Source organism: Habropoda laboriosa, unplaced genomic scaffold (assembly GCF_001263275.1).
Source record: "Habropoda laboriosa isolate 0110345459 unplaced genomic scaffold, ASM126327v1 scaffold426, whole genome shotgun sequence".
Taxonomy (NCBI): domain Eukaryota; kingdom Metazoa; phylum Arthropoda; class Insecta; order Hymenoptera; family Apidae; genus Habropoda; species Habropoda laboriosa.
In genome coordinates this window covers 18,901-30,598 of record NW_017100542.1, presented here as the reverse complement: position 1 = coordinate 30,598, position 11,698 = coordinate 18,901, and the positions used below count along the sequence as shown (strand labels likewise).

The 11,698-nt window shown below is 35.3% G+C and overlaps 3 protein-coding genes across 5 annotated transcripts in view; 1 reads left to right on the top strand and 2 right to left on the bottom strand.

The window, feature by feature from the left end:
- Nucleotides 1-692: 692 nt before the first annotated feature.
- Nucleotides 693-1,556, bottom strand: LOC108576574. Of its 2 annotated transcripts, XM_017939589.1 has the most exons (4): nt 1,477-1,556; nt 1,182-1,353; nt 877-1,058; nt 693-787 (listed from the first exon to the last, which is right to left on the bottom strand). In XM_017939589.1, exons 2-4 carry the CDS (start codon nt 1,336-1,338, stop codon nt 698-700), a joined length of 429 nt encoding a protein of 142 aa, XP_017795078.1. In that variant the 5' UTR covers nt 1,339-1,353; nt 1,477-1,556; the 3' UTR covers nt 693-697. The 2 variants fall into 2 exon arrangements, with proteins under 2 accessions (XP_017795078.1, XP_017795076.1); XM_017939587.1 differs by having other exon boundaries at nt 1,182-1,496.
- A 2,756-nt stretch (nt 1,557-4,312) lies between these two features.
- LOC108576571 (26S protease regulatory subunit 7) lies at nt 4,313-7,377 on the top strand. 2 transcript variants are annotated; one of them, XM_017939585.1, is made up of 7 exons: nt 4,313-4,379; nt 4,500-4,588; nt 4,670-4,707; nt 4,838-5,320; nt 5,407-5,571; nt 6,143-6,309; nt 6,999-7,377. In XM_017939585.1, exons 2-7 carry the CDS (start codon nt 4,516-4,518, stop codon nt 7,375-7,377), a joined length of 1,305 nt encoding a protein of 434 aa, XP_017795074.1. In that variant the 5' UTR covers nt 4,313-4,379; nt 4,500-4,515. The 2 variants fall into 2 exon arrangements, with proteins under 2 accessions (XP_017795074.1, XP_017795073.1); XM_017939584.1 differs by lacking the exon at nt 4,313-4,379 and adding an exon at nt 4,381-4,415.
- Nucleotides 7,378-7,525: 148 nt separating this feature from the next.
- Nucleotides 7,526-11,698, bottom strand: part of LOC108576559 (cytochrome P450 302a1, mitochondrial-like) — an 18,118-nt gene continuing 13,945 nt past the window's right edge. Inside the window, exons 6-8 of the mRNA XM_017939573.1 lie at nt 11,401-11,649; nt 10,931-11,158; nt 7,526-7,672 (exon numbers count right to left, since the gene is read on the bottom strand). Coding sequence (XP_017795062.1) covers nt 7,526-7,672; nt 10,931-11,158; nt 11,401-11,649 — 624 coding nt within the window. The remainder of the gene's footprint in view (nt 7,673-10,930; nt 11,159-11,400; nt 11,650-11,698) is intronic.

Below are 11,698 nucleotides of genomic sequence, written 5' to 3'. Positions count from 1 at the left end.
TTTTGTATATTTATGTATTAAAATTCAAACGTAGTGATGTCTTCATATTTATATCAGAAAATATCATTTTCTAAACTTTTTAATTTTAGCCTATTAAAGTTCCATAATTCCATTTAAAGAGAAAATGGGGAAAAAAGACGAAAATAAATATGCTAAACAGAAGTGTTTAATTTCCTTTATAAATTTTCCTATACAAAAATCTTTAATTATTAAGAAAATGTATGGTAAATAAAAAATGCAGAAACAACTTTTTTGTGGATATCTACTTTATTACACAAGTGTTTCTCTTTGTTCATTCAGTCGAGAACAAATTACATTGTTGATCACAATGTACAGTTCAAAATCATAGCCATTTCACCATTCGAAAATAATTATGCGGGTACATTCTGACATATTGTTTTTTTAATTCATCGAGAATAGTCGACACCTGCTTGTTTGGTGGCGCTCCTCGAGTAAGCTAAAAAACTGAGAAAGTGATTCCTCACCTCAGCAATAGGAATTACTACAGCGACCTCGAGAAACTCCCACGTCCATGGCTTAAGTTAACATCACAATACAGTTTATATACAGGGTGTCCCGTAAAGAGTGTAACACCCGCAAATGGGGGGTTGCTAGGGTGACTCTGAACAACTTTTTCCTTTACCAAAATGTTGTTTGAACCTTCGTTTTTGAATTATTAATGAAAAACACTGGCCAATCAGAGCCCGCGTCCAGGCACGAAGAGTAGAGACTCATCCGCGTGCAATCGTGAACAAATGTGTACGCGTGACTTCTCGGTTATCGATCGCTGTCAAAAAAATTTAACTCTGCTATTTTTATAAGGCTTAGAGAAAGGGTTTTTTGCCGTCATTCCGACGTTTGTATAACAATACGTACAGTGGTGTTGTCTCCTGTCACCGTAACGTTGACTCCTCCCTTTCGAGCTAGAGCTGCATAATATTCTTGCAGATTTTCAGTTCTAACAAACATCTCACGTGAGATGTTCCATATGTCTGTAGCCAAAATCTTAAGTGTGGCTTCGCTCTGTACACACATAGTACCACCTTGCCCTCTATATCCTGCAAATGCATATTGTCTGCATAGATCTGCATATTGTCGGAGTTGGATTGTTGGTTTGTTAATGGATATGAAGCTATTTCGATAAATTTCCATAGCCATACTTGCCACAGCTGTGAAGTTACCTTCCGGGATTCCTTCACTAATAACATAGTCCGTATCGAAGTGGTAGAGCTTCGTGATGACGTCAGGTATGGTGGTTAGGTTAGTCACGTTGGTATTTGCAGCCTGCTCTATAACCCATGTCAGGGGGAAAACACCCTGATTGGTCAAGCGATTCATACTCGCTCATAAAGTCTATAAATTTTTGACGGAGTTCAGGGTTTTTTCTAAATCTACGTTCTAGACAAATGAGACGGCGTTTCGCTTGTCTCGCGATTCTCCTAATTCTACTATTTTGTCGTTGAAAGGTATGCTTACAACGTATCGTCCTTCGTCGTTTCGAGTCGTTGTGCTTCTAAAATGTTCCTCACATTCGTTGCTACTCGCGTCGACGCTCGAGGGTTTCCGACGGCTAACGTCCTCTACCTCCCAGAAACGCAAGCTCGAATTGTGAAATTGCCCATTTGTTATCGCGTGACACGTTTTTATGCCTTTTCTTTTTTCGACCGGCCAATTCACCGCCCAACCTACCACCCAAGACCCATTCGAGACGCGTTTTCTGCCAGATAAGGTTTCCTGGGCCTACTCTGTGTTGTCCGACGCATAGCAATCGCCAAAACAGACCAGCGCCAATCAAGAGGTCAATGCGATTGGGCTGTTGGAATTCTGGATCGGCCGGAACGACGCCGAAAGGAATCGGAATGTCTACGTTATTCAACAGAACATTCGGCATTATTTCGGTATCTCCTTCAAAACCAGACACGATACCTCCGAATGAAAATTGTTACATCCCGAGCTGATTTGCAAACGCTCCTGAGATCTAACAGGATTCTTGGCTCCGCCTATGCCCACCACGATCATTTCCGCGGCCGTAGGTCGGAGACCGATTCTCTTACAGAACCGCTCCGTAACAAAATGAGCTTGCGATCCAACGTCTAACAAAGTGCGACATTTATGTTTCTTGCCCCCTCTATCAGTTACCAAAACTATAGCGGTCGATAACACCGTGCATTCGTTCGAGGCACCCCTTGAATCCGACACGCATGACGGGCGGTACATCCGTCGATTCGTTCTCCAGCGGTCTCTCGTCCCGATGCAACACGGTGTGGTCCTTGCTTCCGCATTTCCAGGACTTTCCGCGGGTACAATTTTTAATACTATGGCCTAGCGATAAGCAATTGAAGCATACGTCTAGTCGCTTTATTATCTCGTGCTTCTCCGGGAAAGGTAAGGCTAGCAATTTCGAACAATGTTGCAGCGCATGCTCAGCCTTGCATAACAAACATGTAGTTAGTTGGTTAGCAAGGTGAAATGCTGCTACATAATGTTTGGTATGATCTCCGCGATTTTGCTTATTCTTCGCGGTCACGCTCGTTGCACCCGACGTGGCCGAGCTGGTTGATTCCTTACAGGCTAAATATTGCGATCGTTGCTCTAAGAATTTGGCGAATTCGCGCAACGCGGGTCTATTCGGTGTGTCTATGATACGTTTTTCCCATTCATCAAGAGATGATGAATCTATTCTCTTAGACAAATGCGAGCTAATTAGTGCCTCCCACAGTCCGGAGGGCTTCAGTACTGATTCTAAGGCACGAACATGATTCGTCGCGGTATCTATGAATTGAGACAACCCTACCGGCCCATGTATTCCATATTTCGTCCTTAAAAGTTGCTGATGTCTGGGTACCAATAGTTCTTTTACCACTCCCAATTTCCTTTTCGGCTGTGTAACCTTTTGCACGCTTGATGTACTTATTAGTTGTTTTTTCAGTCTTTCGATTTCCCATGAGATTAGGCACACGTCATCTGGTTTCGACGTCCTTCTCTCCTCTGTTTTTTTTTGGTCCATTGTATTTCAACTATGCGCCTAGGCAACGACCGCGGGACCCGAGCCGCAGGGGGCCGTAGAAAAGGGAGCAGCGCAGGCTGCACCCCCACCCCACGGCTTGCAAGGCCCTAACGGCCGAAGAAGCGTATAAAAACGGGAAAAAGGGCAGCGGCCCACACATTATCGTACCTAACCATCGACCAGCGAACCAACGTCATTTTAATATTCGTCGTTTTAAGCCCTTGTAATTCTTTACTCTTACATAAATAATTACTTTTTCATACAAAAGTCTGTTTTTACTATTCGAAAATTACAAATACATACATATGTGCTACTATGTTAATACGTTTGTTAAGATGTGTTAATACTAGTCCGATTTATGTCGTGTTTGGACTCGTTTTCATTGGAAGAACCTCATGAAAATTATAAAAAGGAAAATTTTCGTCATTTAATGACTCATTGCATCGCGCACGTTATCCCGTGCAAATACCACGTCTCGCTTATTCCCGCAACATCTATTGATTTTCCTTGTCGATTTGTTGTTTTAGTATGGTGAACTGGAGGCATTGATAAGTGGTGGGGATTGACTGTTTAAATTTAGTGTGGGTGTATTAATTTCTAAATGAGTTATGTGAAAAAATTAATTTGTTGTACACAAAACTTCAAGAAATATAATGGTACTTTTCCAGATTTTTAAGCATATTGTTTTACTTAAAAAACTACAAAATAAAAATTTCATATATATAATATATGGTTTTTTAACACTGGCCAATTGACCTCAGATGAAGGATAAGAAGTATTTTCAATGGAAGTGCCTTCATCATGCTACACAAAGGACTCTTATAAGTGAGTTTTACGCCATCGCATTAGCCAAAAGATTCTAATCCTGATTGTTGATACAAAAAAAAATATATATGGCTTTTTCGAGCATTTGAAGGTCATTTAAAACATACAGTGTATTTCATTTAACTGGAAACACAAATATCTCGCAGACAGTTGAAGATATTAAAAGATTGTTATTCTAAAAGTTGTTTGGTACGGAGTGGGATATTGTTTGGTGTAAATAGTTCTTTTGTGTATGAAATTGCACGAGAGATTTCAAAGTCAATTTAATTTTTTTAAGTACGCTTGTTATTATCTCATCTGTAGTTCTTATTTTATTCTGGTTTGAATCGGTAACATTGGAAATGACATAGAAATGATAATAGGATTCACGAACATTGTATGTTAAGTTTATTCTAGATTCTATACTATGTGTTATATTTATCCCACATTCCTCATCTACAATAAGGCAAATAAAATTTAATAATTTTTTGCAAAATACAATCTAATGTACCTAATCAGCTAAGGGATATTGTTTCAAGATGCAATAGTTCACAGTGTGAATATAGAGGTCAGTGAATGTTTTCGATTTTGCTAGTAATGCTAAGTAAGAGCATAACCTTAAATTTATTTTGAATCGGTTTCTTTGTCTCGTTAGAGAAGTAAACTTATTTCTTAACTCTTAAAACAGGTTAACGAATATAAAAATGCCGGATCATTTGGGAGAAGATATGCGAAAAGTAAAAAATGAAGAAGCAAAGGAAGAAAAAGAAATAAAATGTAAGCTTTGACGTGAATTAATTGTCCGCTTTTCGTTGTTATGGTTTTACAGAGTTTATTATACATTTATCATGTCTTCAGCTCTGGATGAAGCAGATATTGCGTTACTCAAGACTTATGTAAGTGAATTTTATAATGGTTTTGGTAAAAGAAATTTTTTTCACACAAAAATTTGATGTGACATCAAATAGTCTTTAAATTGAACTAATAAGAGCAACAACACTACTTAACGTATTACTTTTTATGTAGGGTCAAGGACAATATACAAAAAGTATCAAAGCTGTTGAAGAAGATATACAGACAATAATTAAACGTGTTAATGAATTAACAGGAATCAAAGAATCTGACACTGGTTTAGCACCACCTGCTTTATGGGACTTAGCTGCGGATAAACAAACCTTACAAAATGAGCAACCACTGCAAGTTGCACGTTGTACTAAAATAATAAATGCCAATTCTGATGACCCAAAATATATTATAAATGTAAAACAGTTTGCAAAGTTTGTAGTTGACCTAGCAGATTCAGTTGCTCCAACAGATATAGAAGAAGGTATGCGAGTAGGAGTAGATCGTAATAAATATCAAATTCATATTCCACTTCCACCAAAAATTGATCCAACTGTGACAATGATGCAAGTTGAAGAAAAACCTGATGTCACATATAGTGATGTTGGTGGTTGTAAAGAACAAATTGAGAAATTAAGAGAAGTTGTTGAAACACCTTTATTACATGTTAGTATTTTATAATTCCTAATTAATATATTTATTGTACATACAACAAAATAATTATACCAAATATAATGATTTATTTATTACAGCCAGAAAAATTTGTTAACTTAGGAATTGAACCACCTAAGGGGGTATTATTATTTGGTCCACCAGGTACAGGCAAAACCTTATGTGCCAGAGCTGTAGCTAATAGAACGGATGCTTGTTTTATTCGTGTTATTGGTTCTGAATTGGTTCAAAAGTATGTTGGTGAGGTATGTAAAATATATTTTACTTCCCAGAACTATTGATTGAAGCATAACTAATCAGTAGAATAGTCAGAAAAAAATAAAAGAAGCTCAAGTAAACATAGGTTGACAAATAAATGATTTTATAATTATTTTGCTTATTTTGTAAATGGAATTCTTAATACCACTGATATCATAATTGTCTAATATGTCACTAATTCTTAAGTATTGTTTAAACAAATACATTTAAGAAAGAAGTTTAAAGAGGGGATTATATATTTTGTATAAAATTTGCGAAAATTAGAAAGCTACTTCAATGATTAATATTATAGCCATTTCACATACATGTAGTATCTAGAATCAATGATTCTACAGCATATATCATTATATGAGAAAATTAAATTATGGAGTAAAAAATCAGATGATCGAAAAATGATTTTTCTATTTATATTTAAGAAAATCTTCCTATTTGTTTTCATATATTTTATCAGTCAGTTATGTATTCGTCATTAGTCCTGAAAACCCTATAAATTAGGAAGAAAATGTAATGAACGTAATATTTTATTTCATAAACATATGGTATCCATGTTGATGGTAGGGTGCCCGTATGGTAAGAGAATTATTTGAAATGGCACGTAGTAAGAAAGCATGTTTAATATTTTTTGATGAAATTGATGCCATTGGAGGAGCTCGTTTCGACGATGGAGCTGGTGGAGATAATGAAGTGCAACGTACTATGTTGGAACTTATTAATCAATTAGATGGGTAAAAACTAACTTTACTTTATACAGGGTATATCCGAATTGGTGGTATAACCCGAAAAGGCATGAATCTACATGAAGAAATAATTCGAAAATGTAGAGTAACAGTTTTTTATACGAAGCTTCATTTCTGAATAAATCAATATTAAAGATTCGTCAAGTACATGTACACTTGCACATGATCTCACGTACGCCTTCGTCTAACAGATATTGCAAACTACATGTATTGCTGTTTCAATTTATCATATTAGATAGTGAAAGATAAACAATGAAATAAAAATAAGAAATAATATCCCTACTGGATCGACTGTAATGGTAAAATAGCTTGGTCATCACAATCCCTGGACTTGACATCGATGGGTTTTTTGTTTATGGAGCTACGTCAAATCTCTTGTGTATTATGACGAGAATGCAAGTAGGAAACAGCTCAAAGAGAAAATTATTTTTGTATTCGAACATTGGAAAACAGAAAATACTACAAAAGAAGTTTGCAGAAGCGTAAATGTATTCGACAAATCATCAACATTGATTTATTTGGAAATGAAACTTCCTATGAAATGTTACACTACATTTTTTAATTACTTTTCATGTAGATTCACCCCTCTTCGGATTCTACCACCAGTTCGGAAACCCCTATATACTATGTTTTTAAGGATTAAGGTTTTTAAGGAATATAAATAAAACATATTTCAGCTTTGACCCACGAGGTAACATTAAAGTATTAATGGCAACAAATAGACCAGATACATTAGATCCAGCGCTGATGCGACCGGGACGTTTAGACAGGAAAGTAGAATTTGGATTACCAGATTTAGAAGGACGAACGCACATTTTCAAAATCCATGCACGTTCGATGAGTGTTGAAAGGGATATCAGATTTGAACTTCTTGCACGTTTGTGTCCCAATAGTACTGGAGCTGAAATTCGTTCCGTTTGCACTGAAGCTGGTATGTTTGCCATTCGTGCACGTCGTAAAGTAGCTACAGAAAAAGATTTTCTAGAAGCCGTAAACAAAGTGATTAAGTCTTATGCTAAATTCTCTGCAACTCCCAAATATATGACTTATAACTAAATTCATGACCAATTTTTTTTGTTCTAAATATAAAATACAAATTAATTATAAATTATAAAATGTAAAATAAATTACAATTTGCTTTTTACCTAGTATTATATATTCTTTACTTCTAAATAGATTTTTTTCGTTTAAAATAAATTTGCATTTATATATCATTGCAATTCTGAAAATTGGGTCTTGCCTTCAAAATTTCGTGGAAATTGAATTTCAGTGGCGCATCTGGTTTGTTAATTAAGAGAGATACCATTCCAAGTTCATTACCATGCCAAGAAAATTTGAACCGCTGACATATCTGCACAAAATGAAATAACTTATATTATTTTATATACTTCAGATAAAATAATTCAATTTTAATAAAACGCATTTTGCTTTATATTTACATACTTTATATAAAATATTTTACATGGTAAAGTTTCAAAGATACATAAATGTAAATATACATCGTTATGTTTAGTGTAATCATCCAAAACATTTCTGTCTTTTTAATCATATAAAAGAGTAGTAAAAGAAGAACATAGGATTTGTAGGAAGAAACATTATGGTGGTTAAATTATTTATGTATGAACATAAATACATGTTTTTTTTTAATGGAATAATAGAATTATATATTTTCTGTCACTCTTCATTCTGCAACAGCTGACATTAAAATAAATTCAACTATGTACAGTATGTCCGGTTTATCTCAGAATACGGAAATATTTCGAAATCTACAAATGATACAAAAAAATGTTCCACATGAAAATTGTAGGGTATAGGGGGCGACATATTGTTTTGGTATCTTTTGACCTTGCAATGACCTTGAAAAGCCCTGTAAAGGTCATGTTTAAGTTTTTAAATGGGAACGTATATTTTTGATTATATCTTCTTGTAGCTCACATCGAGACGTTTTCAAAACACTGCAATCTTGTGGTTTTTGCATAAATTATTATCGAAATATCAGCTTCCAAGTTTTACATGTCACCGGCAATTAGCGTCACCCGATGTACACCGCAGGGACAAATAAATATGTTTTTCATCTAATCCGAAAATCTAATCCGAAAAAAATCGGGCTACCCGAGTGTACGTATGTATCGGCAACCCGTTCAATTTTTGCAGGCCCAATCCCACACTGACGACCCGCACACTCCTAATGATTACATACTAGGAGTGTATGGATCGTCCAATGTGTCGGATACCCGATCGATCAAAGCATGATTTTTACAGCAACATGATTGCCACAGCGACAAAAAGTAAACTAATACCTGAAAACGTAGAAAAGTTATGTTTTCTTCATTTTAATTTAAAATAAAACAATTTTTGACACATTATATTGTGCAATGCTTTCTTTGCGGATTCTTACATCCGATTACACAACATATGAAAACGTTTTTAGACCTAAAAAATTAAGGTAAGTCTGAAAAATCATGCTCCGAATGCAGTATCGACACCCGAATCGTAAATCAGGTCCCGAAATTACGGGTACCCGAACGTATTTATGTATCAGGCAACTCGACCTTACCCGATCATTAGCCGACCCAACTTGAAGCTGGTGCACCCGCAATTTCGGATACCTGCGCACCCCTAACACAACTAACTCGAATGTTTTGGGTAGCCCGACTAGGGCGGGGTCAGACGTGCTCCCGTTGCCCGTGATACACGTGATTCAACTCCAAATTGTATTTAAAATTGATTGTATTACGTTCTTAAACAAACACATGCAAAATCTTTGTCTATATGGAAGTTTGGAATAAGGTAATTTTTATATGAAGAAATAATATTTTTAACAGATTTAAGTGGAATGAATTTCATTCGATGTAGCCTGTATATTCATTTTATATAAAGTATATTAATTGAATTTTTACTTTATTCTGTTAACAAATGAATTGTTTAATATTACAGTACTAAATACACGCATAAAAATGAATAGTTACTGGATGTTTTATAGTAATAAGAATATACAACCAATTTTTAAAAAACACAATTTTTCCACATTGTGTGGTAATAATTTTGTTGAATACTTGGTTGCGTAAAGAAGCTGAGTATCAAAAACTGCATTATAAACGTAATACAATTAATTCCAAACACAGTTTTGAATCGAAACACGGGTATCGCGAGCTACGGGAGCACGTCCGAGTCGAGCGACCCGACTATTTCCGACCTGACCCAAAACAGTCGGGTATCACGGATGAATTCGTGTAGCCAATATTTAAAAACAGATTTGTATTTTTTTTCTTTAACTCTAGATTGTTCCACTATAATATACTATACTACGCGACACGTGACAAACTTTTATCAACGGCGACTCCTGAAATCTTCTTTCTTGATCGATGGATCGATGTTGAGTAGTCAATTGTTGGGAATATTGTGTCTAATGACGCAACTCGTTCGTTTCTTACATGTATACTCTCCGAACTTGCCCGTGTAACCTGGTGAAACGATCCCCAATCGACCCTGGATCTTCGATCTCTAGATCTTTTGATCCTTCTTGTAAGACGGGTAACCCGAAACAATCGAGTTACTCGAGTGTACGAATGTGTTGAGTACCCACTCGAACCCACCAAAACCCGCCAAACTTTTTCCAACTCGATCCGAACCCGATATATAGGGTACCAACACATCTAAATTATTAGTCCCAATACACACTATTGTACCGTTCTCGGTTCGATCACATCCCTGAGTATCCATACTATGGAGCCGGTTATGGTCCAGTCACGCTTTGCTCTCGATACAGTTACTGACCGCGTGAGGTAGCAGCTGGTTGTATTTAAAGCTACATCCTGACTATAATTAGGAAGTGAAACTAATGAAATTTGGTATGCTTATCGAGAATCATTCAAGGAACAACATACATTTTTTCAGATTTTTAAAAACGAGAATAAAGGTTCGTTTTTGTAAAACAAAAATTTCTTTAAAATTTCCATATTGAAAAAGGGTGCATACAACAAAATTAGCAAAATTCTTAGAAAGTTCCATCTTTTACGATGCGAATGAAAAAAATGGACTACAGATCGAAGAACACGTTCATACTATAGGATTAGTTTCGGTCAGGTTCGATCTTGCTCCAGCAAAATATTCTTTCCAAGGATCGTCACTCGGACGAGAACAAACCGTGACCGGAGCTTTATTCATAGTGTGTTACGTACGATTTAAACCATGGAATAATATTTGACCGAACCGAGAGTGGACCGTGACCGGAGCGGGAACGCTATGATAGTGTGTATCAAACCTCACGTCATATCATTTTCACAGCGCGCGTTTCAAACGATCGGATAACAAGAAAAACGATAGACAGTAATGGAAACAAATATTTTCCTACATTGAGTATATCTATTTATTTCTACAAAATATGTATGTTCTACTTTTGAATACGTACAAAATAAAAGTTTTATAAATTCAATATAAAAGTACATAGTATACATTAATGAAATTTGAAATTTTATGTGAAAATAAGAGAATTCTAAATTAGGTATTAAAAAGGTAGATTTTAAATGAGGTAGTAATTTAAAAAATAGCAGATAATTTTTCATGCAAAAATTAAGATCTGTAAAACCAAAGAGAATTAAGAACTTACCCTTAATAATAATACTTGCATGTTTTGTTCGGCAAAACGTCTAGCAATGCATGACCGAGGACCATGACCGAATGGTAATAATACATACGGATGTATTGATTTTCCAGAATTTATCTTGTTGCTGTTATCTGAATTATCACGTAACCATCTTTCTGGTATGAATGAATCTGGTTCATTGAAGTATTCAGAAAGACGACAAATAATTTGATTTTGTGTTACAACAACAGTCTAAAGGAGAAAAGTATATATACTTTGAGGAAAGTATAGAAAATGTAGACAGAAAATTTATTTCTGCTTAAAAAAATTAGAACAGAAAGAAGTAGAATAAATGAAAACAAATCAGTGTCAAATTTTAAAAAGCACAACTAAAAGTGACAATCAAAGTAAATTTTCAATTGTTAAACATAAACTTTACAGAATCTGTGTTATATTGAGTAAGTTATACATATGTAATCAAGTTTACAACTTACCCCTTTAGGTACTTGGTAACCATTTAAAATCACATCAGTTTGTAGTATGCGACCTACTCCTATCGAGATGGGATTTAATCGCAAACTTTCTTTGATAACAGCTTTAGTGTAAGAAGCATTTCGTAAAACTTCCACTGTTATTTGTTGATTATGATGATCTAGTAACTGCATAGCTTCAGATCTCAGTTTTTCTTGAATATCTTGATTTTTTGCAAGATGATATAAAGTAAAAGCAGTACTATAGGTGGTCTAAAAATATTACAAATTTATTATCTTTTTATAATAACTGACCTATAGT

What these genes read in the sequence shown, in the direction of transcription:
- LOC108576574 (XM_017939589.1), bottom strand. Translation starts at nt 1,338, where the DNA reads ATGAATCGCTTGACCAATCAGGGTGTTTTCCCCCTGACATGGGTTATA. An exon ending in TAGTGAAGGAATCCCGGAAG is followed by an intron (nt 1,059 to 1,181) that starts GTAACTTCACAG and finishes ATGCATTTGCAG; the next exon opens with GATATAGAGGGCAAGGTGGT. An exon ending in TGACAGGAGACAACACCACT is followed by an intron (nt 788 to 876) that starts GTACGTATTGTT and finishes TTTTTTTGACAG; the next exon opens with CGATCGATAACCGAGAAGTC.
- LOC108576571 (XM_017939585.1), top strand. Translation starts at nt 4,516, where the DNA reads ATGCCGGATCATTTGGGAGAAGATATGCGAAAAGTAAAAAATGAAGAA. An exon ending in TTCAAAAGTATGTTGGTGAG is followed by an intron (nt 5,572 to 6,142) that starts GTATGTAAAATA and finishes TGTTGATGGTAG; the next exon opens with GGTGCCCGTATGGTAAGAGA. An exon ending in CTTATTAATCAATTAGATGG is followed by an intron (nt 6,310 to 6,998) that starts GTAAAAACTAAC and finishes AACATATTTCAG; the next exon opens with CTTTGACCCACGAGGTAACA.